Raw genomic sequence first — 21,073 nt, forward strand, 5'->3', positions numbered from 1 at the left:
CTGGGACACCAGTGTGATGGCTCCTTGACTTGACCTCCTGCCTGAAAATTCACCCACTGCTCACTAAGTACCTGTATCCAAGCAGCACTTGGCCACATTCCTAGGTCCTGATATCTATCAATCTGATTCATCCCTCTCTTTTCAAGTTGCTTTTCCAACAGTAGAGCTTGTTAAAAGTAGAGATGCTTGGGCCTCATTCTCATCTGAATCAGAAGCTTCTATAGTGTTCCTGGGGATCTATTTTTGGGGGGCAGGATCCACATTATTAAAATGTCCTTCTTAGGTGGATATGATACAGCTGTTTCAAGGCTGGCCTTGAGAAACACTGCTATAAGGTACTTTGATTATATGGTCTTTAAGTCCTACACAACAAGTCTACAGTTTCCTCACAGGTCAGTTTCATGAATTAAATTCAGGTCAGTATCCTTTCTTTCCTAAGCGTTTTTTAAACTACTACTTCAAAAAAAAATTATTTAATCTTCTTTTCATATCGCCTCTGGATGGACCGTCTTAATGTCTACATGGATTAGAAGTCCTTCCTGCAGGCTAACTTGGAAGCTTACCTGCGCAGCCTGCTTAGCATTTTCAGCTTGCTCTCATTCTAAGATAGTAAGGCAGGCCTCTTGCCATGTTTAAAGCCTGACCTTGCTTACAGGCTCCTGGACCTACGTTTGCTCTTTGCTGTCACTACCTCAAACTAGTTTCAACTTTCCTCTTAGAAATGATGATCTGCAACATTCAAAGCCATCTCTTTAGAAGCCATTTCTTTGAACTCTTCTGAAGAATAATCTGGGATCATCTGAGATTTAATGTCTTTTAAAATACTGTGAAAAAAGATTGTTCTTTCTTGATTAAATTATACAGAATCATCAGTTACTGGGCTAGGTCTTACCAACATATCAAAACCTTTTTTTATGTACTAAAACTTTTTAAAAATTGGTTTTATAAACTGAGGACCTAGCATTCTTTTAAATATCTTTCTGTGAAATTGTTTTAGAATTTTATATATTTGTATGTCATTTTACTTCATCTTTGTATGTACTAGGTTATGCCATGTATCAATGCTAGTAATTTTATTCCCTTTGAGCATCTGTGTTTGTATACTGGAGAGAGTTCCTATGGTAATAAACGTGGTTTTGTTAGAGACCAATTTATCCCTTGACTGTTTTCATGCTACCCAGAACAAAACAGGTTTCAGTTCTGGTTTCAGAGACATGGAAGTTCCTAACATTTCCTGTATTGTAGAAATCAACATCCCCAAAAGCATAATGATAATAAAAATGTCTTAGATTCCAAGAATAACCAAAAATGCCTTGGCATGAAGTATTAGGTCATCGATTTGTGAGGAACTTTAAAAAGTGCTGAGATAAAATGAGATATGATCATTCAATAATAGTAGGACAAGAGGACTTGGAGGAAAGCACAGTGTGTTCCTGACCAGGGATATTTGGTTAGCTTGCCACATGAGTGCCTTGTTTATCATAGTAAACCTCTTTCCCTACCTAATTATTCTCAGTCTTATGTGTACCTGTTCCCCAGATCTTGAGCCTAGGTCAGAGCTGGAATGGATTGAAGAAATATCTAAGTTGGCTTCAGTTTCAGGCATGCTGGCTGTTGGTCACAATAGAGAACTTAAGCAAATGGATGTTTGGAATGTGGTAACATGATAGGTCATAAGAGGGGATTTGATTGTCTGGCCAACAGCTTACTCTTATCAGTGAATCTCTAAACCAGTAAAAATGTAGCTGGTGTGACTTTAATATAACATGCAGAATTTTTATGAGTTTGTAGAACCCTTTAAACAGAACAATGAGAAGAAGGCACTTTCCCTTGCTTCAAGATGGAAAGATCTTAAGTTGAGTGTAGTCAAGATATAATTTTGAAGTAGTCTTACTAAAGTGGACTTTCATTCAATTCACAAAGGAGCTAAGTAGATGTAGGAAGAGTAGTAGAGGTCAGGGGTGCTTAGCAATTGGGAGAACTAGGGGTAAGCTTTCCTTGGGAACTTCAGATAGATAGCTCATCTTTTAACTAGTGAATATTCCAAAAAATTTATATCTTCTCCCTGCCTTTTAATTTGTCAAAGAAATTCTAAAATTTGATTACTTACTTATTGGATCCTAAACATAAAATTTAAAATTACAATTAGATACCATTTTTAATCAATCAAATTTGCAAAGATTAAGAAAAATAAGACCAAATTATTGCTAGTGTTGGTGGCATATATTTGATCCTCTCATTTGCTACTAAAAAAAGGTCAATTAGTACAACTTTTAAGTAAAACAATCTTACCCTACAAGAGTAGATCCCAAAGAAATATCAGAAAAACAAACTTTTATAATTATAAACCATAAACAGTGTATTAATTTTACAATATTAAAATATATTTGAAATCACTCATAATAATTCTAAGACAACAGACATAAGACAAAATGTCCAAAAATGTACAATACCTATCTCTTACTTCGTGCTAAAGAAAATTAATTTAAAATTAAACAGCTAGACTTTCAGTTTAAAATGGAGGCATGCTAGAGGTATCTTATCTGTCCTCCTCTAATATTCCATGAAAATCTCTTCGAAAATGTACAAGTACTTTTGTTGTTGTTTTTAATTGTAGCTGTTCTGATCAGCAGGATAAAGGAAGATCCTATGCTGGACTCTGGCAATATTTCCACAAACTACCACATCAGTGGTATTGCATTGAGAAGCACAATTGTGGACTAAATTTGCTCCACCCTCTTTCTTAGAAAAGTATACATCATCTGGCAGAAGACAGCAAAAAGCTCTCTGCCATAGCTTGTTCCTGGCTCAGGGATTCTGATCAGAAATTCAAGCAACCACATTTCTTTCTGCATGAGGACAATGATGTTTAGGCAGCTAGTTCAAGGCATTCCTTCTCTTTCCCTTCTTCTCTCTTTATTCTTGACTAGACTATGGGTCTTAGTAGAAACTATGCCAGATGTGTGACACAACACAGTGGAATGTTAGAGCACAATTGGTGGTGGCACACTGAATTGGGATTGTAAGTGTGATGGATGGAGGCATAAACAAGAGCTGAAAATGTGAGTGTGTGTGTATATATATATGTGGGATGGTATGTGGGGGGGCTTCATGACTTGTCTTTTAAAAAGAGGTAATTTCCAACTGTGCTCAAGTATTTAACATAGTTAAGAGAGTGTGGCAGTGAGAGAAGGAGATTCATTTATTTATCCAGCCAGCATGTATTGAGTACCTACTGTATGCCAGCTGCTGCTTTGTTGTAGAGGAACACCAGTAAAAAAAGTAGGTTCCAGTTCTAGTGGGAGAGGGGGTGCAGCGTAGGGGACAAAAATAAGTAAACCATTGAAAAAATGTAATTTTCATGATCATCAGTGCTGTGAACTGTATTGAAACATTTTTCTTTTTATCCTTACTTGATCCCTTCAACACAATGCTAGAAATAAGAATACTCAGGTCACAATTGGAAATTGGTAATATTATCAAGACTCTGACTGGAATATCATATTTGGAAGAAATATGCATAGATTCAGATATGACCAGACAGCTTTAAATAATTAAGATTCACTCATGGAAGCCAAAAAATCCATTGGAAATAGCCTTGTACCTTGCTCACAGGGTTTTCAGCAGCCTTACCTGGTGAGTAAAGAAGGTATCTTCCAAGCATGTACAGGAATCTCAAGATATTTTGGGTACCTTAGGAATAGAGGAACTCACCCAAAACTTTGAGTGTTGCAGGCAAAGTCTGATGGCAAATCTTGGCCTTGACTTTTCATAAGAAATCTCCAGATTGAACTCCAAAGTTCAATCTGGAGATTTCTTATGAAAAATTCCAGCAAAGCCCATTTAAAAGAGCTTATATTGCTATTCCTATATTTATTAAAATAACAGGTCGAGATTATGGGAAATTATTTTATAAGTAAATTAGTCTTAATTTGGCTCTTTTTGTTAAAAATGAGGGTGATTTTAGAGAGAAAAATTATATATCTTTGTGGATACTAGTCTCCAATGCCCTTCTTCTCCTTCTTCTTCTTCTTCTTCTTCTTCTTCTTCTTCTTCTTCTTCTTCTTCTTCTTCTTCTTCTTCTTCTTCTTCTTCTTCTTCTCCTCCTCCTCCTCCTCCTCCTCCTCCTCCTCCTCCTTCTTCTTGCTTTTAAGTCAGTGACAAAAATTTAATGAGAAAATTTTAAAGGTACTTTAGGCAAATAAGACTGTGTCATTCTGAACTTGGCGTCACAAACATGCTGGTCCTATTTTTTTACTGTTTAGAAAGTGAGTTAAGCTCTTACAAAGAAAGCCATAGGGGTGAGGAGGAAAATAAAGTGGCCACCCTGGTAAAATGTCTCAGGCTATCAAGAACTGCCGAGCTCATCTTCCCTTGCCCACAACTAAAATGTATGAGGCACAAAGTGATTTTCAGCATGGGGAGTGGCATCATTGTAGAAAGGGGCTTAGAGGATAATACAGAATTAGAATTTGGCCTTAGCAAATGCAAGACAGAGGAAGAGGGACACCTCTCTCACACATCATCACTATCCTGTAGCTAGTATCACATCATATGCCTTTAGGGAGACATTGATCTTGAAACAGCCCAGGCCATTCTCACCACTGCTTAGGATGCTCTAGCTGTGGTAGCTCCAGCCAGGCAGCTCCAGGTGGGGCAGGGTGGTTTCCCTCTTGGGCAGTGAGTAGATGCCTTCTTTGAAGGGACACTGGCAGGGAAGCGCATAGCTGCGCAGGGACTCTGGGGAGAAGCCTCCAGGGGGAATACAAATGTCAAATATATCACAGAGGCTGTCATAGATTCATATACCAATTTTTTTTTAATTAAATCTTTATTGTTCAGATTATTACATTTGTTCCTCTTTTTTTCCCCCCCATAACTCCCCTCCTCCCAGTTCCCTCCCCACCCTCCGCCCTCACTCCCCACCCACTGTCCTCATCCATAGGTGCATGATTTTTGTCCAGTCTCTTCCCACATCTCCCACACCCCTTTCCCCCCCAAGAATAGTCAGTCCATTCCCTTTCTATGTCCCTGATTCTATTATAATCAACAGTTCATTCTGTTCATCAGATTATTAATTCACTTGATTCTTAGATTCACTTGTTGATAGATGCATATTTGTTGTTCATAATGTGTATCTTTACCTTTTTCTTCCTCTTCCTCTTCTTAAAGGATACCTTTCAGCATTTCATATAATCCTGGTTTGGTGGTGATGAACTCCTTTAGCTTTTCCTTATCTGTGAAGCTCTTTATCTGACCTTCAATTCTGAATGATAGCTTTGCTGGATAAAGTAATCTTGGTTGTAGGTTCTTGGTATTCATCACTTTGAATATTTCTTGCCACTCCCTTCTGGCCTGCAAAGTTTCTGTTGAGAAATCAGCTGACAGTCGTATGGGTATTCCCTTGTAGGTAACTGAGTTTCTTTCTCTTGCTGTTTTTAAGATTCTCTCTTTATCTTTTGCTCTTGGCATTTTAATTATGATGTGTCTTGGTGTGGTCCTCTTTGGATTCCTTTTGTTTGGGGTTCTCTGCGCTTCTTGGACCTGTAAGTCCATTTCTTTCACCAGGTGAGGGAAGTTTTCTGTCATTATTTCTTCAAATAGGTTTTCAATATCTTGCTCTCTCTCATCTTCTGGCACCCCTATAATTCTGATGTTGGTACGCTTGAAGCTGTCCCAGAGGCTCCTTACACTATCCTCGCATTTTTGGATTCTTTTTTCATTTTGCTTTTCCGGTTGGATGTTTTTTGCTTCCTCGCATTTCAAATCATTGACTTGATTCTTGCGCTCCTCTGGTCTGCTGTCGGGCGTCTGTATAATATTCGTTATTTCAGTCCGTGTATGCTTAATTTCTAGTTGGTTCCCCAATATAAGATCGAGGGTCTTATTAGTTTTCGTGTAGATCTCATTAAGTTTATCGACAGCTTCTAAACAGTTCTTGAGAGACCTTAAAAGTGTGGTTCTGAACTCTATATCTTCCATTGACATTTTTGTCCTGTTTCTTTGTCTCCGCATTTTGTTATGCTTCCTTGGTGCACCCCCTAGTGGTCTTTGTTCACAGTCTTATAGATAAATCTTGATTGTTGTAGCTAATTCCAGGGAGGGTTTGACCTCCAGGCCAAGTGGCTATGAGAATCAGCTGTGTCAGCAGTGAGAGAACTTCTGTCCTCTAGGGAGGTGCTAATCTAGCCTTTGCCTGAGGCTATCCGGCAAATGCCTCTGTGCAGGGCTTGGGCGGGGCGGGTCGCACAGGATCAACAGGGTGGGCCGGAGAGAGCAGTTATGGCGGCTCTCAGTCCTGTCCCCAGGGGCTCTGCCTCTCTGAGTCCCAGCACCCGCTGCAAAGCTCGGAGAGAAAGCTGCATTCGCTCTGACCGAAGCCAGACAGTCCCGCTTCTCCTGTTTGAGTCTGGGTCCCTAAGGACTCGCCCGGATCTGGTGCTCAGAGTCTGTGACTCCCTCCCGATTGAAAACAACAACCACGCCCTCCGCCGCCAGCCCGCTCCGTGCACTCCGCACCTCAGAATTTGACTTCAGCACTGCGCCTCCTCTGAGTGTCCGTATGCGTTTCTCTTTCCTCCTAGTTGTAGGACTTCCACTCAGCCAGCGTTCCTGTGGTTCTGGGTGATGTCCGTTCCGTGTTTTAGTTTCACTTTTGAAGTAGTTGTTCAAAGCAGCAAACTCCGGCGTTAACCTATGCTGCCATCTTGGTTCTCCGCCCTATTTTTTCATATACCAATTTGTTTCACACGCAGGACTTTGACCCAGAAGCTGGCCATTTCTTTCTGCACAGTTAACTGCACCTTCTGAGGAGCATCAAGGGTTACACTCGTCTGGGTTTGGGCACTGACAGTCACACTCCCAGTATGGACAATGAGGTTAGGTTGCACAATCAGGCTTTTGATCACCACAGGGTCCTTCCCCTCCTCACAGTTTCCCCAGACAAGGCTCCTGAGGTGGAATGGCTGTTTTAGAAAGTCTTTTGCAAGGGTTGAAGCAAGAGGCAAGCCCAGGGTGATCAACAACAAAGCCTGCATCTGGGGCATCATTGCAAAGTGTGTCTGCACCAAAATAACTACCCATTGTTGTCTGAGGTTTTGTTTCTACCTGCAAACTGAATTGGATTTTGAATTCTTCTAGTTTCCTCCAACATATGGCTATGATGCTCCAAAGTAATATTTCTAATTATCCTCCCATCATTTGTCTTGGAATCACTGAGAACTAAAACTGGCCTTTTCTCAAAGGCTTGTAAGCTAACATGAGAGAACTTGATATAAACGTCAGAGAAATCCCCACAACAGCTCATATACGGACAACCTTTGTGCCTGTTTTCATAAGATCACCAGACATTCAAGCTGCAGGCCAGGAAAATCTTTCAGATTGTCACTTCCTGCCTTCACCCTATCTGAAAACACTTCAAGCCAGACAGCTAGAAATCTTGGCTGCATGCCTTTGGAACTCAGAAACCAGGATTATAGTATGTTTCAATTATTAACCACTTTTTCCCCATAGAGATGCCTCTTATTAGATACCTGATTGCTTGCACAGGAAGCCTAGCTTGGGGAACCCACCTGCATCACTACCTCCTGAAATGAGACATACTAATGAACTGAACTGACCTATTCTCAAGACTGAGACCGGTGTAATGAGATATGGAGCAATTTATCCACTCAGCTTCTGGAATATGAGACATCTCAGAAAGTTTCAAAAGCAGGACTGACGGGGTTCAGAAGAGGCCTCCCCAAGATGTGCCACTTTGACATATGGATTATTTTGAGTTGAAGGCAATCCAGACCCTGCAGGCATATAAAATTTTTTAATCTCCTCCTTAAAGGACTTTAGTTAGGGGCCTTGCCCATAATGAGTTATCACCAGAAACAACTTTTTATGGCTCATCTTTAGGGCAGGGAAAACTTCTAATTACTGAACAGCTTATCTTATCATCCTGGGAATGACCTTCCTCCCTTGTAAAGCCCCAAGTGCCTTACCTCATTATTAGCTTGAAATGCCGGATTATACTTCATTTTCTGTCTTTGAGCCTCTCTTGCATATGGGGCTCCCATACATATGTATATAATTAAATTTGGTAACTTTCTCTTGTAAATCTGTCTCACATCTATTTGATTATTAGACCAGCTGAAAGAACCTGGAAGAGAGGGTAGAAGAAAGTTTTATCCTCCCTCACAACCCTTCACTCGTCACAGGTTTCTTCAAGGTTTGAATTTTGGGAAGATACATTGAACATTTAGTACTGTCATGATATAAAAGTGAAGAACAGTTAGTAGTAGCCAATTATCTTTCTGGGCCACAGGCAGGGAACAGTGACTTGAGGTCATGGGTGATTCTGTACCAGAGTCTACCACAGCAATACAGGCACACACTGAAATCTGCTTCACTTAGACGAGTGAAAAAATATGCTCCAGCAGAGCTGCAGCTGGTAAGACTCGAATACAATATCCCTAAATACCAGTATCATTATCTATTCCTCCACAATTCCTTGACTCTGAACTTCAGAATGAACTCTTGTTTTTCCCATGAAACATTTTTTTTTTATTCTTTCTCATTCCCTCAATTTACAATTTAATGCTTAGTGAGTTCATGACACTATATGATTCTTTGTCGTAGGTGTTAATATACATGCAAAAATTTTGTGATTTTTTTAATAGATGGATAAAAAGCAAAGCCTCTGAGATGTCACTTGTATGTAACATATGTATAAAGTTAAATTCAGAAAATAATAACAAGGAGGTTAATTTTCTTCCAATTGTGCATATAGTTTATTTTCTTTCGTTCACCTTTTAAAAAATGTAAGGGTTAATAGGAAGATGGAAAGAAAATCAAGGTTGTTGTAATATGCTACAGGAAACAAATACATCCTGATACATCCTGATATTTTACTCAAAGTTGTCCTTCCAGGTCCAACCCAAAGCCCCCAGGACCCTTTTTAAAACACTGTCCCCTTTGGACATTGAAAAGGAGGTTATGAATATTGACAGTCGGTGGACTGCCCTGTTCAATAAGACAATTTGACCTGCTCTGTTTCCTCTTCAACTCCATCTGCCATTCATTCCTCTTTCCAACAAAGAGCTTCTTCACAGCACCATCTAAAGAGGAAACAACGCTGGGAGGGTTCGGGGGCGGCGGGGGTAAGAAATCAACCGAAGGACTTGTATGCATGCATATAAGCATAACCAATGGACGCAAGACATGGAGGGGTGGGGAGGGTTTGAGGGCATGTGCCGGGGAGTAGGGGAGGCCGGGAGAAGGTCAATAGGGAAAAAAAGAGAGACATATGTACTACTATTTGTAATACTTTAAACAATAAAATAAAATAAAATAAAAAGAATGGCTGTGGCTACACCTAAGTTCATAAGGCATGTACTTAATATATTATCTGTTTCAGGGCAAATTTCAGTATGATAACTGGATGCTTGGTGCCATATACGTTCAATGGGAACTGCTTAGGAACAGCTTATAACTGATTATTTATGGCCATTGGAAGTTAGAGTTCTATTCTGTGCTTAATGCCAAGTAGAACTATATTATGATAGATTTAAGCTAATTGATGTCTGTGAAAATGACATTGGGGACTCATTCTCCACTCTTCAAATGTAAGAGAAGTCATAAACAGAAAGAATATGTGAATAAGTATTCACTACAGAAGCCACCCGATCCAGGAGATTAGTCACTCACAAACTTTAGAATACATAAAAGTTACCAGGGGACCTTATTAAAAATGTAGATTTCCATCTCTGCTTTTAGTAATTCTGACTGAGTAGGCCTGGAATGGATTATTACATGTGCCTCAACTGTTTCTTATGCAGGTAGTCAGTGGAGTACACAGTCAAAAAGCATGACATTAAATAACAGAAACTGCTTGGGACAGGGAAAGACACCATTCAGACACGACAGTGTTTTGACTTAAAGAGCTATCTGTAACTTCCAAACATTTTTCTACTTTGATCCTCTTCATATGCATGAACTCTTTCACCACTGCCTCATTGCATAGGGATTTGAAAGTAATGGGAAGAGGGCGGGAGAATACATGCCACTATGGTGGGGAAGGGGCTGTCACACATCAGTCTCCAGGTGGGCATGTGGGAAGCCCTCACAGATTCTGGTACTATTTCCTCTATTTTCTATTCCACTCACCAATAGGTGACTCTTACCTTGGAAAAAGGCAAGTGTCTCCTGGTGGGAAATTTCTGGTTGTGAGGAGACTGTTGATGACACTGAAGGCAGCATGGGACTGGCATTGTGGGTGAGTAGCATATAAGGCCTTGACCTTGGGAATGTCCCTTCCATTTGAGGGTAGTCCCTTCTCCATGAGGTCTTCCTCTCTAAACTCCAGCCTTCCTTTGATCTGAGCCAGGGGTGGGAAACGGGGGGGCCTGCCTAAGGTTGTACAGGTTGAGCATGCATTTCCAAGGGCGAGGATAGCTGGAATCCAGTCCACATTCCACTTGCCAAGCTAGATGTTAGAACCAGGGCAAGGGCTGTGTCTGGCTGGAGGAAGGAGCACTTTTAAAAATCCACACGAGGTCTCTGCTAGTTGGGACCCTGCTAGGTTGCACACCCAAGGGTCTGTCAGCCTTAACACTCCCCTTGGACTTCAGCAAACTTGGTATCAGGGTGATAAAAAGAGAGAAAATGGAATACAATTTAGGAAGAACTTTGTTTACTGCCGCACATTCCAAGAGTTAGAAAAATCTCTGCTTTTTGACAATAATGGAACCACATGAAGAGACTACCAATATGACCTCCTCTGGGCTATGCTCATCTAGCCAGTGGAAAACAAATTCCTAAGCCAGTGACACATTATTCCCTGGTGTCCTGTCAATCTTCTTAGCTGCCAATTCCCAGCTTATCAGCTTAGACTTGTTTAATGCTTGAGGCCAAGGTACTGCAGTGTCTTTTAATTGACTAATTGCGGAGAGCTTTACTGCAGTATCTCATCAGTATACAAAGTATAGTGACTCCAAGTTGGAAAATGCTTCAGAGGCATCACAAAACTTCCATTAGAAGAGATGCCTCCTTAAATACCACCCATTCAAGAGCTCAGAAGAAGAATAAGGGAGAAGCTGGGAGGAAAGAAGCTTGAAAGAGGTGTTTTACTCTTCACTCTAACTCCTTCTCCCATTTCCCATGTCAAAATGATCTCTCAAGAGATTTTGTAGTATTTGCCTTCTTACACCCTATTCTACTCTCACGGGGATGAAAACACTCCTTGGAACACTTCACCCCTGCCTTTCTGAGTGGGTTCACATCCTGAACTCTGACCATAGCAGGATTTGAAAGCTGCCTGCTGCACATCCAACAGACCATTGAATCTACAGGAAATTTTTCTGATGCTCAAGTTCAGTGCTTGGCTTTCTTGCATCTGCTGACCAGCCTGCTTGGTCCAGATCTAGCCTTGCTTCCAACCTTGTTGGCTGGAGTGTTTGTAGCTTCCTGTAGAAGGCCAGACACACTCTGCTTCTTAAAGTGAGATTAGCAGGTATTGAGGAGGGTATTGCAGGTCACTAGCTACCTAATCATTCAAGTTCCTAATTGAGTTCTCCCAGGTTGACCGCTGACCATGCTTTCACTATATGGCCAGGCACATGCTGGGCACCTCCATGAACCCAACTCACTCTTCACACTCTATGAGTTAAGGATCAGCCTCGATTTTTCAGTTGAGAAACTTGAGGTACAGAGAATTGGAATAACTTGTGTAAAGTTCCACATCTTATTAGAAATCAAAACTTAACAAAAAAGCTAGGGGAGAAAAGTTGCTTTACAGAGAAAGGAGGCAGTATTATAACCCTTCATTTTGAGAACAAATACAAATTGTGAAGAGCATATTTTTCTATCTGGCTCCTCTTCTGGGTCAGCAGATGAGTGCTACAGTAATATTTTCTGGGTTTAAAAGTGATTTTACTTTGTTGTTTCACTTTATTTTTCAGTCATTTACAACTTGAAGCCTGTTTTGGCCAGAATGGAGATTTCAGACATAAAGTTATGTCCACTTTTTCTCCTCTTCTTTCAGTCTAATAAATATTATAGTGACCACTTTTTTTTTTCCCTTCTAGAAGTAAATATTTTGTAAGTATGAGGCAAAAGAAAATGCCAGTGGGTTAGTGTGGTGCAAGCGCTGACATTTTATTTTTTTTTAATGCAAGCGCCTGACTTCAGTTGTGATTGCTGAGGCATCCACTTCAAAGATGGCTGTTCTCCAATAAATGCATTTCCAGCCACTACTAGATAAAGAGCCAGGTCACCTCCTCCCGCATGGAGGGAACCCAGGAAAAGTTGCACAACCTGGATACATGTGATGAACCGCAGTAGCACAGCTAAGCATCCCAGGAACTGGAATGTGGTCTGGGAGCAGGGAGAGTGAGTCAGGATCTGGAATGACAGACCAGGCTGACGCATTGCTTGCCCAGCTGCAGGAGTTCACAGTTTCTTCCTCTAGTGCAGTGGTTCTCAACCTTCCTAATGCCGCGACCCTTTAATACAGTTCCTCATGTTGTGGTGACCCCCAACCATAAAATTATTTTCGTTGCTACTTCATAACTGTAATTTTGCTACTGTTATGAATCGTAATGGAAATATCTGATATGCAGGATGTATTTTCATTGTTACAAATTGAACATAATTAAAGCATAGTGATTAATCACAAAAACAATATGTAATTATATATGTGTTTTCTGATGGTCTTAGGCGACCCCTGTGAAAGGGTCGTTTGACCCCCAAAGGGGTCGTGACCCACAGGTTGAGAACCGCTGCTCTAGTGCCTTCCTCTGATCAGGACTCAATGATTCTGTCTGCTTACAGCAGGGTGGCTTAGCTGGGGTCTTGGAAGAAGGATGCTTGAGTTAGAATTCTGGCTTATTATTTGTATGAACTTGGGCACTTTGCTTAACCTCTCTTAGTCTCAGTTTTCTTGCCTGAAAAATGGAATACTAATTATTTCATAGACTTGTTGTAGGATTAAATGAGTAAGGGCTGTAACATCTTTAGAGGATGTCCTGGGACCCAGTAACTATTCAGAAAATAAAGCTGTCATTATTGCTTTTGTCTTTATGCTTCTAATTACATCTACTATAGCCGAATCTTAATCTAAACCTTGAGTTCAAATGTTTGAGAAGAGACAGAAATGGCTGTTGTGAGTCACTGTTGTGGTTACTGGGCCACGTTCTCCCACTAAGTGTCTGTGGACATCGTGTGTATTTGCTGTTTGGGGGGTTAGATGCTTTCCCCTGGTCCATGACACTTCACTTACTTGAGAGATCCATTCTCAAGGAACAAAGGAAACATGCGAGATACTGCACCACCAGCAAGATACTCTGGGGCTAGTCCAAGGCAGTGTGAGTTTCTAGGTGACTTAGCCCCTTAGCTTGACCCAAATAGCCTAAAAATCTACTGATAACATTTGTGTCTGACTCAACAATTTGGAAACATTTTTACATGAATTTGGCCATATTTTAACTTAGCATTTGCGTTATAGAAGTGAAGACCCTGGCCCAATCATACTGTCACTCCTGCCGCTTCTGTCTGGAATGGTGTTGTTAGTGTAGGTAGCTAGGTATTAATAAAGAAAGAGAGCAAAGGGAATAAGATTATTAAGCATAGTCAGCTGGGAAGCAGAAGCTGGCTTGCTTCACCAGGAAGTTATAGCTTCACATAATTCCCAGGGAACCACAGTCCCTCACACAGATCCCTGGTGGGAGGGTAGAACAATAAAGGGGGAGGTAAGCACATGCCAGGGGAGGCCAGAATGGCAACTATAAAGGACTCTCAGTCTAGCCTGGGGAAAGGACAGAATTGGATAAGAGGCACAACCCTGGAAAATCCAGGAAATAGATTGGTTAGAGGGTGGGCCCATCAGAAGCATCCCTAGCCTCCTCCTCCCGCTCCAAAACTTGAGAAGCTAACTGGTTATTTTGAAAAAGTGCCAATCAGTGGGAGAAACAAAAGGAGGCATCTGTAATATGTTCAACAATAAAGATAAATTAAAAAATGAAAAAGTTCCTGGTCCTTCCCAAGCCTGAGATAATATAATCCCAGGTAGCAAAGGTCTCTCTCTCTCTTTCTCTCTCTCTCTCTCGCTCTTGCTCTCTCTCTCTCTCATAACCCCATGTATCCTGTGAGTTTTAATTAATTAAATTTTTTTTGTTAATCCTCACCCGAGGATATTTTTCCATTGATTTTTAGGGAGAGTGGAGAGAGAGGGAAAGACAGAGAGAAACATCGATGTGAGAGAAACACATAGATTGGCTGCCTCGGACCAGGGCCAGGGCCCTAGAAGCCTGCAAGCAATGTACGTGCCCTTGACCGTGATCGAACCCAGGACCCTTTGGTCTGCAGGCCAGTGCTCTATCCACTGAGCCAAACCGGCTAGGGCTCCACTGATATTTAGAGAGAGTAGAAGAAAGGGAGGGGAGGGAGAGAGAAACATCCACATGAGAGAGACACATTGATTGGTTACCTCCTGCATTCGCTCGGGCCAAGAATCAAGCCGGTAACTGAGGTACGTGCCCTTGACTGGAATTGAACTTGGGACTCTTCAGTTCATAGGCTGAGGCTTTATCCACTGAGACAAAAAGGCTAGGGACTGTTTTTGCTTTTGTTTTTGATTGTTTGTTTGTTTCTTTTAAAATATATTTTTATTAATTTCAAAGAGGAAGGACGAGAGAGAGAGTGATAGAAACATCAATGATGAGAGAGAATCATTGATTGGCTGCCTCCTGCATGTCCCCTACTGGGGATTGAGCCTGCAACCTGGGCATGTACCCTGACCAGGAATCCAGCTTTGACCTCCTGATTAACCACTGAGGCTCAACCACGGAGCATCACTGGCCCAGCACTCCCACACGTTTTATAGCAGCCCTGCAGGTCTAGCAGCCGCCTGGGGCCCACGGCAGACTGCATTGGCTCCAAAAGACTAAGCTTTAATGTGACACAGATTACCTGGACATTGGCCCCATTCCTAGCCTCGATGAAGACAAAATTGGACTTTTTCATGGCAGGATGGATGGAGATGGAACACTGGAAACCCAGGGACACTCCTGGGGGGCAGCCTTCTATTGTCACCCAAATGAGTCTTACCATGCCACACCCTCTTGTACTTGTGTCTCTGGAATGCTTTCCTTGAGATCCAGTGAAAGAACATGATTTCCACCCGCAAGAGCATGATCACCAAAGCAGGGAATTTAAATGAAAGGAGGACATGCTGCTCATTGACAGAGGCAAAGAGGCTGCCAACCTAAGAATAAAAGCTAGACATTTAAAAGTCATCCCCTTCCTACCCTCCCTGGATCTTTGAAAATAAATGCCTTTGTCATTGTTTAGGCTCAGAGAAAACGGGAGCTGATATTGGCCACTTAGAGTCACTTCTCGACGGGGCTGGTTTTCTACAACAAAGCTGCTGGATTAATTTGCCCAGATGTGTGGACTTTGTAGTTCACAAATATTAAGAGCAATTTTGTGATGAATCTTCCACAGACAAAACAGTCTTTATTTGACGATTTGCTATTTCTGATGCAGCCATGCCAAGCATGAGATGCTTTCCTTTGCAGTTTTGAAGTTGCTTGATAGTATTCCATTCTTGATAGTCTAATGTCCCTGCTGTCTTTTCTTTCTCTTGTAGGAAAGCAGAGAGAAAACTCAAATAATAATTATAATGAAAAGTCTCAAAATGATCTGATGTCACCCCATGGTTCCTCTTCCTCCCATCTGCACCCTGCAGTCAATAGTTTCCTAATCAGAGGAGGTTAGACCTGGAAGAGCTGGCTGGTTCAATGTCTCACTTGAGTAACCAGGGTATGTACAGATCTCTTTGAAAGAAAATAACTTTTTGCAGACTTTCAGCATTACCTCATATCACTTTTTATTATAAAATTCCTAAATAGGTAAAAATGTAAAACCAGAAAATATGTGTGTTATGCAATAATAAACAATTGCAAATTATATATAAATAAAACTACAACCAAAATTTTATATTAATGACATTCAAGATCAGATAGTGATTAAACTTGAATTTCTAAAGCTGCATATATTAATAAAAATATGTATTAGCATAATTGTTTACTCATGACTGCTTCCTCTTTATTTTAATCATTGCCAATTATTATTTAAATTGTAGTCATTTTCATTACCATTATTTTGCCATTGTAGCTATAAAGTTATGTTAAACTATAAATGGGTTGGTCAATTTAGAATGTACACTCCTCACACTGGAAAAAGTTATTTTTTAACAAAATAATGCTTATTGTGTATTTATTGTCAACATAAATACAACACTTGACTTCTATAGCACAGGCACTTGGGTGGTTAGCTTTTAGGCAGTCATGTTCCATATAATGACTCCATTCTGCCATCACTTTTCTATGTGTAAATTGCTACAAAAGTCCTATAAGATGTGTGGTAATATCCTTTGTCCTTGGCTGGGCATATGCCTGATTGTGAACACAAATACATTGGCAGCCGTTGGAACCTCATATTTGTCCACGTGGTATAGGTTATGTTTGAATTCATAGTTATAATTAGATTATCATCAAAATAAAAACACAAACTTACTTTCTCATAGACATTTTGGATTTTGGAAAATCTAAGGACTTCCCAGATCCTGGGATACCAAGTTAAGAAACACCGATCTAGTTACTGCCCATGTTTTACCCCATTTAATTCTCACAGGAACTCTGTGAGGTAGACACTAGAAACCACCCACTTTACAGAGGAGGCTCTGGTACAGCACGGTGAAGGAATTTGTCCAGCGCCACACAGGCAATGAGAGAGGAACCAGGATTTTGTCCAGGTCCACTTGTCTCCCACGTCTCTCTCCTCAGAACTCTCAATACCGCGACCTGAGAAATTCTGTCCAGAACCTTCCAACAGGGCTCATGCCTATTCTTCTTCTTCTTCTTCTTTTTTTTTAAATTTATTTTTCTTCATTTCAGAGAGGAAGGGGGAGGGAGAGATAGAAACATCAATGATGAGAGAATCATTGTCGGCTGCCTGCTGCACAGTCCCAACTGGGGATCGAGCCCACAATCTGGACATGTGCCCCAACTGGGAATCAAACTATGGCCTCCTGGTTCATAAGTTGATGCTCAGCCACTGAGCCACACCAGCCAGGGTGTTGAGCTCATGTCTATTATTTCTACAGTATCTTGAGGAAACCAGGATAAAGGTGACCACCACAAGAGGAATTAATGCAGTGCTCATTTTGTGTGGCAAAATTCTTTAATGAGAGCTCATTTACACCACGCATAGTTTTTCTCAGAGTTAGTCCTAAAGCCATGCAGGCCTGACCTGGACATTTTAGATTCCCACATGAGGCCAGGGCAAGGCTGTGTGGGAACTGGTGTCTATGCCTAAAGGCTGTCAGTTTGTTCCTTTGCTTATTTATTAACTCTGTACAGAGTGCCTGGCTGCCCTCCTAGGTAATCTATCCGTATGAGAAAAGAACTCACAAGTCCCAGTCTCCTCATTTACAGGCCAAGAATGTTGCTCCTGGTCCCCTTACCACGGGGTATGAGTGCCTCCTTGTTCCACCAGGTGGAGGATGTGGATTTGCTATAGGGAAGTGAAAAGGCACTGACAAATTTTGGCATCAGAAACTCTGGGTGGAAGTCCCATTTCTGCTGCTAAAAAGCCATCCATCTTCCCTGAGCACCTTTCCCATATTTATAATGAAGATACCTGTATTGATAACAATTTTACAGATTTATTGTGATGGGTTCATGAGACCATGTACTTAACAGCATTAGAGACTTTAAAGCATTTTCAACAGAGGAGTAGGTCCCCCCAAACACTTACTGAGTAACTATTAAGTGTCAAGATCTATGTTTGCACTGAAAATACAAGATTAGACATGGTCCCTGATCTTAATGACCTTACAGTCTGGAAAGCAAGGCTGGAATTAAAAAGTATATATATTATAATGTAATACAATGTGCATCATTGTAGAAATATGTGCAATGTAAGAGAGACAGTAGACAAAGTGCCTTGAGTGGGAGTTTGTTTCAAAGAGAAGAGACATGAGTTTATCCTTCAAGTATCAATAAAAATCATTGCAACATACAGCAGCATGCTGTGCTTGGGGGTTAGGTCAGTGGGGTGGGGTAGCCTAAGAGGTAAGTACCACTTAATCCCAGAGAACTGAGGCTGTGGCCTGGTTCTAGTTTTGTACCCTAATTAGATACAGTTGTGATGCCCACGCTTGCTTTTTCCTTTCTACCCAGAATTGCAGACAGTAATTACTTTGTGCCAGTTTAGTATGCACTTTGAGGACGAAAACATCAAGCACAATTTCCATTTAATTGGCCTTTCTTGCTGCTTTTGCGTTTGTGCACCATGACCAGCTCTGGAGCTGCAGGGCCACCTGACATGGCGTGTCCTCCTGCTGTCCGGGAGGGGCACCTTTCTCTTCGGCAGGCTCTTGATTTCCCCTGAATGTGTCATTTGGCCACTGCTCTTTTGTTGGTCCACTTAGGCCTCCCGAGCTAGAATATACTTGGCCAAATTCCTAATAAACAATAGGAAATTGTACCCCACAGTTCTTTAGGAAACAGGTGACTACCATTCCCTCTACCGAGGTCAATGTCTGCAGCACCAAGTGCACTAACCTGTCTGCCTGCCTTATTGAATTGGACAGCATACTTGGCGTCTTTCATCCCCAGTCCCCGTCATCAATATTGCCTTGTGACTCTTGTGGAAAACAGTTCCTATTACACTATTCTACAAATTCAATCAAACTATGACTCAGGCAATGCTGATTTCTTCCAAATGACATTTTCAACCAATGCTTCTAACTCTGCGGATGGAACAGTGTGAGCCAGAGAGCTCATAAGGTGCTGCTGGAGCTTGTATTATTCTCAGTCCACTGCCCTCAACCTCGGGGAACAATCAGGAACCTGTGTAACAAGACAATGAAAAGAGAGTGAGAATCATAAATTCTGTGTGCCTTTTGGATTGGGTTTGACTGCAACATGATTTCACATTCTACTGCACAGCCAAAGGCCCCCTAACAAACAACCTTCCTAGTCTTAAGTTGAAATTGTGCAGGTAGTTTCTCCAGAATGTTGTCCAGATCTGAGGTCTGCCAGACCACAGCTAGAAGGTAACACATTGGCACAGTGGAAAAAGAGATAAGTCATGTATCTTCATTTATTTAACATATAAAAAGCATATATTTACTTAATATCTATAATAATAAAAGCATAATGTGCTAATTAGACTGGACATCCTTCCGGATGAGACCAGGGCTGTGAGGAAAGCCTGGGTCTGGGGTGTCAGAGGGAAGCCCATGCTGGCAGCTGGGGGAAGGAAGGCCTACTCTTGCACGAATTTCGTGCATTGGGCCTCTAGAATATAATAAAGAATAAATTGGAGTTTTACTCTATGCAATAAAAAAATTAGTAGTGCCATCAACTGGTCTATATGTCAGATGGTCAAGGTACCATGAGGGAGTAAAGGGTGCCGGGTGCACAGCAGTGGCATCATTTGTTGGTTTTCTTCTAGCATATTGTGTTGTTTTGTGTTTATGTGAGCTTGGTTCAGTGGGCAAAAAAATTTCTTCTTTTTCATGGCTGAGTAGTATTCCATTGTATGTGTGTATCTGTATATCTTCTTGATCCATTCATCCATTGATGGGCAATATCTTGGCTATTGTAAATAATGCAGCAATAAACATAGAGGTTCATATATTATTTTGAATTAGTGTCCTTTTCATATTTATACTAATAAAAGGGTATATGCTAATTAGACCAGGAGACCTTCTGGGAGACCTTCCTGACATCCTTCCAGACAAATCCATGGTGGTGGAGCAAGCAGGACAGCAAGATAGGCAGTTGGGGGCAAACAGATTGACAGGCAGAGTGGTTAGGGGCGATCAAGCAGGCAGGCAGGTGAGCAGTTAGGAGCCAGCAGATTGCGAGAGGGATGTCCCAGATTGGAGAGGGTGCAGGCTGGGCTGAAGGACATCCCCCTGCCCCATGTGTGAATTTCATGCACTGGGCCACTAGTTCTTTTAATAAATACCCAAATGTGGGATAGCTTTGTTGTATGGCAATTCTATTCTGATTTCTTGAGGAATTTTCATACTGCTTTCCATGATGGCCATTCCAATTTACATTCCCATCTACAGTGTACTAGGATTTCCTTTTTTCCACATCCTCTCCAGCGTTTACTTTTTGTCTTTCTGATAATAGCCATTCTAATGGGTGGGAGGTAATATCTCATTGGGGTTTTAATTTGCATTTCCCTTATAATTAGTGACATTGAACATCTTGTCTTTTTTGCAAAAATGTCTGTTCAGTTCCTCTTCCCGTTTTAAAAATCAGATTATTTTTTTTATTTTGTTATTGAGCTATAGTTCTTTGTGTGTCAGACATTAACTCTATCAGATATATGATTTGCAAATATTTTCTTCCATTCTGTGGGTTGCCTTTTAATTTTGTTGATGGTTTTTCTTTGCTGTGCAGAAGCTTTATACTTTGATCTAGTCCAATTTATTTATTTTTGTTTTTGTTTTCCTTGCCTTTGGAGTCATATCCAAAAAACAACATTGCTTAGACTGTCAAGGGGTTCACCACTTATGTTTTCTTCTAGGAATTTTATAATTTCAGGTTTTATATCCAATTCTTTAATCCATTTTGAGTTATTTTTGTGTATTATCCTATCTAATAATAGAGAAACATGGTAATTAACAGTAACTTCGCTACCCTTCCCATTGGCTAATCAGCGAGATATGCAAATTAACTGCCAACCAAGATGGCGGCCAGCAGCCAGGCAGCTGAAGCGAACAAGAGGCTTGCTTTCTCCAGTGATGGAGGAAGCCAAGGTTCCCCGCCTGCCGCTGCCGGCCTCTGAGCTGCAGTCTAAGAAACAATGTTGCAATTATAGAAGCTAAACAAACCCCAGAAACCTGCTTTCAGCCGTCAGAGCTGGGGCTAGCAGGACCGCAACAGTGTTACAATTATAGAACCCAAACAAATGCAGATTCCTGCTTTCAGCAGCCGAGGTCTCAGAGCTGGAGCTGAGCCTCAGAGCTAAAGCCAGCTCTCAGTTCCAGTGACAGCCATAGAAG

The 21,073-nt window shown here is 41.2% G+C and overlaps 1 protein-coding gene across 1 annotated transcript; it reads right to left on the bottom strand.

Moving 5' to 3' along the window:
* Positions 1-4,618: 4,618 nt before the first annotated feature.
* On the bottom strand, positions 4,619-7,049 carry LOC132225816 (ganglioside GM2 activator-like). Its single transcript, XM_059680788.1, has 2 exons — positions 6,730-7,049; positions 4,619-4,799 (listed from the first exon to the last, which is right to left on the bottom strand). Exons 1-2 carry the CDS (start codon positions 7,047-7,049, stop codon positions 4,619-4,621), a joined length of 501 nt encoding a protein of 166 aa, XP_059536771.1.
* Between the last annotated feature and the right edge of the window lie 14,024 nt (positions 7,050-21,073).

The sequence above is a fragment of the Myotis daubentonii genome, chromosome 1 (assembly GCF_963259705.1).
Source record: "Myotis daubentonii chromosome 1, mMyoDau2.1, whole genome shotgun sequence".
NCBI classification, from domain to species: domain Eukaryota; kingdom Metazoa; phylum Chordata; class Mammalia; order Chiroptera; family Vespertilionidae; genus Myotis; species Myotis daubentonii.

What these genes read in the sequence shown, in the direction of transcription:
- LOC132225816 (XM_059680788.1), bottom strand. Translation starts at nt 7,049, where the DNA reads ATGATGCCCCAGATGCAGGCTTTGTTGTTGATCACCCTGGGCTTGCCT. An exon ending in GTGAAACAAATTGGTATATG is followed by an intron (nt 4,800 to 6,729) that starts AAAAAATAGGGC and finishes TGGTATATGAAT; the next exon opens with CTATGACAGCCTCTGTGATA.